General features: G+C 35.8%; 1 protein-coding gene across 2 annotated transcripts in view; it reads left to right on the forward strand.

The window, feature by feature from the left end:
• Positions 1 to 6,510, forward strand: part of LOC140155243 (protein phosphatase 1F-like) — a 28,515-nt gene extending 22,005 nt beyond the window's left edge. Inside the window, exons 6-8 of one of the 2 annotated variants that reach the window (XM_072177998.1) lie at positions 1,580 to 1,673; positions 3,609 to 4,295; positions 6,116 to 6,510. In XM_072177998.1, the coding sequence (XP_072034099.1) occupies positions 1,580 to 1,673; positions 3,609 to 4,295; positions 6,116 to 6,117 (783 nt within the window). In that variant the 3' untranslated portion in view covers positions 6,118 to 6,510. Of the gene's footprint in view, positions 1 to 1,579; positions 1,674 to 3,608; positions 5,611 to 6,115 lie in introns of those variants that run through there. The other variant, XM_072177997.1, reaches the window with a different exon arrangement.
• The last annotated feature ends 215 nt before the right edge of the window (positions 6,511 to 6,725 follow it).

Consider the following 6,725-nt stretch of genomic DNA (forward strand, 5'->3'; position numbering starts at 1 on the left):
TGAGTCCATAGGAGTATTCTTTCGTTAACAAACACATAAATAGGTCTGACTCCTATGGACTCGGATGCAACTTTTAAAACAATTTTTTTGTTGACATAATGAACCACTGTGACTGAACTCAATGATGCATGATGCTATAAATTGGTCCAGATGTGTAAGACAAATAAGACATCACAGTACACATACCTTTTTACATTTCGTAAAACAATTTTTGATTCATAAGGCTTTAGCGTTGGGAGGAACTTGCAAGTTGGGAGGAACTTGCAAGTTGGGGATCCTATATGAGGCATATTACATGCTTGATGTCAGGACATATTATTTCTAACAAGAAATTTACCATTCAAATACTAATCTAATTTTGGCCAACATGAAAAGAAGAAAATGAATAGAAAAATCAAATCCGAATTATATATAACTAAGTAATGAAAACCCGTTTTGTTCAGTGTATGCCAATTTTTCCAATTCTAAAGGAAAATATAGATGGTGCATTTAATTAAGACTAATAATTTGCACTGTAAAAATGTTTTCCTGAATCATTATTAGAATAGCTTATCCGATAGAAGCTGTGTTGTGTACATTTTTTAGCTGTGATATTATAGCCATTTCATAATGTAAACATGCAAAGTAAGTGCATTGTCTCCCACGCCTAAAGTAAACAGCTACGTGTGCATGATTAACATGTGTTTGTATGATCAAATAAGAAATAGATATATATAAGCTCAACTTGGCATTGGGACGAATATTGAATGATTATTGTGGTAGGTACATTCTGGATACCACACATACACAAAGTTCATTTAACTTTGAACTTAATAATTACATTTTAATGCCATGGAATTTTCTCCAATTTTGTTACAAGTCACAACTAGCATTGAATACACAACACCCATTAACATCTAAAACTAATACTCCCACATTCATAATTTAATCACCCTTAGTTAGGGCTGCTACAAATATGCAATTGCGTTATTTGGCTCCAAATTGCGTGTTTTGACATTTGGGAAAAAAATCTTTAAAGAAAAATAAAATTGGAACTTGTGTTCATTCATGTCAGAATCTATTCAAGATATAGAAATGTGTACAAAACCAGTGCATAAATAGATAATGAAGTGAACACAAGTTACAAATTTCCTTCTTTTGGATAGAAAATTGTAATTTTTTTTGTGGTAATTTTCCCCCAATTTTTTGGAAAATGGATGTGCTTTTATTGGCCTCAAAAATCACATATTTCTGGCAGGCCTACCCTTTGTGCTTTGAATTATTGCAATAAAAAGTAAAAAGATAGCATGAAACATTTGAGCAGCATAGTTGATTGAAATGCATGCGCACACAAATTTGCCTGGAATGAGAAAAAGCATGTCAAAATTTTCCATGATGATTCACTATTATCCTGCTATGGATTTGGTATTTTTATGGAAAATTCAGGATGAAAAGAAGCATACAGGATATGGGTGGTTGCGTTGTGTGGTTTGGTGCTTGGCGTGTTAATGGAACTCTAGCAGTGTCCAGATCTATAGGTAAGGGTGTTGCACTGTGTAACCATTTTTTTTTTTTTTTTTTTTGTGGTTGATATGAATAGGATGAAAAGAAGAGAGTAGAAGATATGGGTGGTTTTGTTGTATGGTTTGGAGCTTGGCGAGTAAATGGGAGCCTAGCTGTGTCCAGATCAATAGGTAAGTTTGTAGCATAGAGACCGCCTCTGTCAAACATTCTCAGATGGAGAAGATGTAAGTATTTCATGCAAAGTGTGGGATGCTAAATTTCTGTTTATCATATTTAATTTTAAGATTGTTTGAAGGGAAATAGGGGAAACTATTTTTCCCGAGGTTCTGGCTACAGGCCTACCACACCAAACCTGAAGGGTGAGAGGTGGTAGGCTTGTAGCCAGTACTGAGCTAAAAATAGTGACCATATTTCCCTGAAAATACCATGTAGTATTTGTTTTATTACACCTCATACATATTTATGAGAGAATGACGCCAATTCATAACATTTTAATAAGAAAATAGGCAGCCCAATTTGTGATCTTCATCAAGTTCATTGCTTAGCCTACCTTGAAGTTAAGCTTTGGATTAAGAGCTCCTTTAGGCTCTGCACACACAATTCCCTTCTGCTTCTGACAGCAAGGACTTCTTTCCATGGATGCTGACATTTTTCCCTCCCCCAGGGCTCGTAACTATTGCACAGCCCCTGAGGAAACTAGTTTACTTTATCAAACTGCATCAATCTTTTGAACTAAGCCTATTTGTGTTAAAGTAGAGCAGAGCAAGAATTGTGTAATCAATGAAAATGATGTAGAATTAAAATAAATTTGATAGCGGCATTTTACAAGCTCTGTTATGTCCAATTTATGTACTAATCCAAGTATTGTCCCGTGAGCATTTAAAGACCCCACTTTCTATGTTGGCAAAAATCCAGAAAATTGATGACAAGTCAATCTATCACTTCTAATCTCCAAACCTAATTTTTGCATGGCTTATGTTCTCACGATGGAAATCGTAGTTTCAAGTGCTATTTTTACTTCAAAATCAGTTAAAATTTTAATACCTGTATGTTGGGTTGATATCGGATCACTATCTCACACCCCAGATTCCAGTGACTTTAGTTCAGAACTCAGCTCCGTACATTATGGTATTGTAAGAAAGAATGAACAAGCAACCCTCAATGGCTCTTGTGGGCATCAAATATTACACATTCTATTGTTGTTTAAGAAGTGCATTATTAAAAGTTAGTTTATTCAGATACACAAAATTCACATTTCTATGATTTGACCATAAGTTCTTCTTTTTTTATTGTAAAGTCAGTCAATGGCAAATGTATATGCTTCAGTGCTTCCCAATACATCATCATCTGATAACATTTTCAGAAAACAAAGTGACAGGTTAAAGAGAATACCTGCAGCAAAGTTCATCTTAAACCATTATTACTTTAGTGCATTTCGTCTCAAGTTGAGAGTAATGCCATGTGTATTTCGCTGGGCATATACACACACATGTAAGGTGGTTGTCCATAGGCTGGTGAAACAACCGCGTAAATGCACTAACAGCACTCAACTTCAGTTGAGACACAATATATGTGAACTAATTTGGCCTTTGTGTAAGTTTTCATAACTCTGACACACCAAGAAATTGCACTTACATGTGATGTCGCTGCATCTTTGTCAACTTGGACAAAGTAATTTGGATTTTGTGGTACTTCGTTTGTTTGCATCAATCAAAGCTATCTTTTACAACATCAGCTTTGTGTATTATTTTGGGTTACAATAATGCAGAAGTCTCTTTACAACACTCTTACTAAACAAGCACTGCTGGGACAGCAGTTTTTGTGATGCATTTCTTATATACATCCAGTTCCTCCATCAGAAAAGTGGCAAGCTGTGATATCGATCAGATGACCCGATAATGCCATGTGTCAAAATCATTGCTAGTTGAACGCAAAGAATTGTTCACAAATTGTTCTGAAAATTTGGCCAGACTTTACTTTTGTTCCCCTCCAAAATGAAGGTTGGAATTGTAGATGGGCGTGGGACTTTACCTGGGCATTACGGAAGAAATACTACATGTATATTACTAACATTATTATTATTGTTGCTATTTTTGTTCCTGCAGGTGACCCAGATCATAAACCTTATGTATCAAATGAAACAGACACCAAAACCATTCCACTTGACGGTACTGAGGAGTGCATTATCCTGGCTTGTGATGGCCTCTGGGATTCAACCAAGAGAAACAAAGTGGCAAGAACAGTTCGTGATTTCATCGCCACAGAGGAGCCCCTAGATGGAATCTCCATCAAATTGGTTGAACATGCTCGTAGCAGTGGCTCTAATGATAACATCACTGTGCTAGTTGTGTTTCTAAATGCTAAGCATCTAAAGGAGAGCGTGGAGAGAATTAAAAGGGAAGGGGAACCTGAAGATGAGGATGAGGAGAAGAAAGAGGAAGAAGAGGATGAGAGTATGGAAGACGACAAACCGGAGTCTGAGAGACAATCGGACAGTAGTAACTTGACCAATAGTACTCCAGACACCACCGCATCACCAGAAGGACAGCATGCGCAGACAGAATCGGCGGCTGAGGGTGGGCCTTGCGACAGTACAGTCAATTCCAATGCAAACAACAACAATAATGGACACCTATCACCGCAGCAAGGAGGAGCAGATTCTACGCTAGGTGCAGACAGCAGTGTCCAAATGGAGGCCGAGTCGAGCCGTAAGCATCAACAACCAAACTGGTCATCGCTTGATTCCACTTCATCATTTCATAGTTCAGAGTCATTCACTGATTCCAAATCATGTAAGATCCACAAAACATCAAGTCCATTACAGATAAGACCCAGTCAGAATTTAAATTTAAGAACTAGCAGTAAGTTTGGTATAGGATCAAATGTAACAGTAGAAGGTAAAACCAATGTAAGCAGTAGTAGTCATAGTCGCAAACCGCACAATCAGGTAGACAAGACGCCCTCATCACGTTTATCCCCCGATAAGAAGATATCCTCTGGGTCAAAAGCTCCTGCCCCCATGAAGCACAGTTCCATGCCGGCAACCATAAAGCCCAAAAGTCATAAACGCACCTCGTCATTGCCAAAGCAGCATGAGATGGCTTCCAAACTCAAAACTAAATCCACACATCCATTCAAAAGTTTGCAGATAAATAATACTGTAGCCACTATTGTCCAATGAATGTATTAATTGGTATCTGTGACAAACAAAATGTAAATCAGCGTCATGAGTATGCACCATTATACATCAACAGCAGCAACACCTCGTATTGTTTGTATTTCATGTGTATATCTATGCTGTACAGAATTGCATGAATATTACCAATAGTTGATATTATTTTTATATACTCTAATAATAAATTTGTGTGTCAGTGACACTAGGTTCAAAGTTCCACGCATGGATTTTTTTTTTTTCGTTAAGCCAGATGTTTTAAATTTTATATTTTGGTGAAATGGAATAGATTGTATAGCAAAGGATGTCAGACTGATGTATGATTTATTTAGGCTAAATAAATGCAAAATAAATGGAGGTGGTGCTATCATATTTGTGAATATTTTGTCCCCATTGCAAGTTTGCTATATGCTTTTTAATTTGACCGATAAAACTATGAACACGTCATTATAGTATTTTGTACATCATGTAAACACAATTCAGGCAGTGTTAGTATCTTTCAAACTCAAGACATGCTTTTTGCAAGTGGCCTTAACGTATAACAGTTTGATACAACATTTTTTTAAAGTTGAGTCTCTTATTGTATTGTCATTTGGAGCAGCGTCAACCTATCTCATCATGTACATATTTAGATATTTTCATTTTTTTTTTACATTTGCTTTTAATTTATTTGATGTAACTTGTTTGCATAGTGTACAATGTATGTTCCCATCGCTATATCTGCATTATGTGTCATGGTCAATGAGGATAATGTTATGGATAGTAAATTATTTAAGGATCCCATTACGAGTTTTGCAACTTTTATTCTGTTTTAATTTGATGTAAAGGCCATTAAGATGTGACAGTAAATGCAAGAAAGCCAAGTTAGTAGTTCAACACATTGGGAACTATAAATAATAGTAAGGAATTGAATGGTTAATGATCTCAAACCTGAAACTGTGGTGATGTTTGCTTGGTTGTCCACGTCACATGTGATGAAATGAAGCATGTGGAGTAATTTCATTGTTTTTCTTGAATCAATTAGGAGATGCGATGGAAGAAACATTTTTTTTGCATTGTTGTGTGCAATGTGAAAATATTGTCACAGGTATCCCTTTGATTCAGCAAATTGTAGCCGTTGAATGGATGAGAATGTAAAAAAAAGTCGGCATCATGCAAGAAATGACTCGAATGAGATTTAATGTTGGTTCTGATCATGTCTAGCAAATAAAATGACTCCCTATGTGTCACTGATTTATGCCATGACGTTGTACTGTAAGTGGTCAATTTTGTACGCAAACCAGGCTTCCACAAAATCAGGTTTGTTAGCTTTGCTATATATCCATTATCCAATTCATCTCATCATCCACAGTTTGAATTCATTAATCATTATATATATAGTACAGGATGATTATCAACTACTTTGCATGTTTATCTGTAATCTGCATTTCTCTTCTCCAGAATAATGGGCTACAAGTGCATATCGATGCGGAATTCATCGCATTGCTTTACAGCAACTCTGAAGGATTTGGAGAGAGGCAAGGGGTGCAATCTTGATTGAGAACTTTATAATGTGTTGTATTACTTCCATAAAATGAGAACAAGAATAAGAAAGTTACATGGTGCGATATTGTGTTAAGGCAATGTCAGTTTATGGCTGGCTTACTAGCTGTGACCCGTTTTGAGTAAATGAGACTTTTATCAGGGTTGACCAAATTGAGATATTGTTGCACCAAAACATAATATCAATCAAAGACACAACAGAAATATATGTTTCCCTAAAGATGAAATATACATTTCCATGTTATCGTTGGTGTTGTCATTTAAAGATCTCATTTTGGTAACGTTAAGGGATCTAAAATGAGCGTTTATTGCGTTTCGACAGTATTTTTTATGGGACATGAGAGCACCTCAGACCTATCGAATTGCATTCTGAATACGAAGCATGTCTTTCTGATATCAAATAATTTTCATTTTTCGAAAATCACAATATAATACAAATTTTATGACAAATTATAAAAATTTGATATTTTTCAAATTTTGATATATAACAGTCCTAAAAGTAAATTAT

The sequence above is a fragment of the Amphiura filiformis genome, chromosome 6, assembly GCF_039555335.1.
Source record: "Amphiura filiformis chromosome 6, Afil_fr2py, whole genome shotgun sequence".
Taxonomy (NCBI): domain Eukaryota; kingdom Metazoa; phylum Echinodermata; class Ophiuroidea; order Amphilepidida; family Amphiuridae; genus Amphiura; species Amphiura filiformis.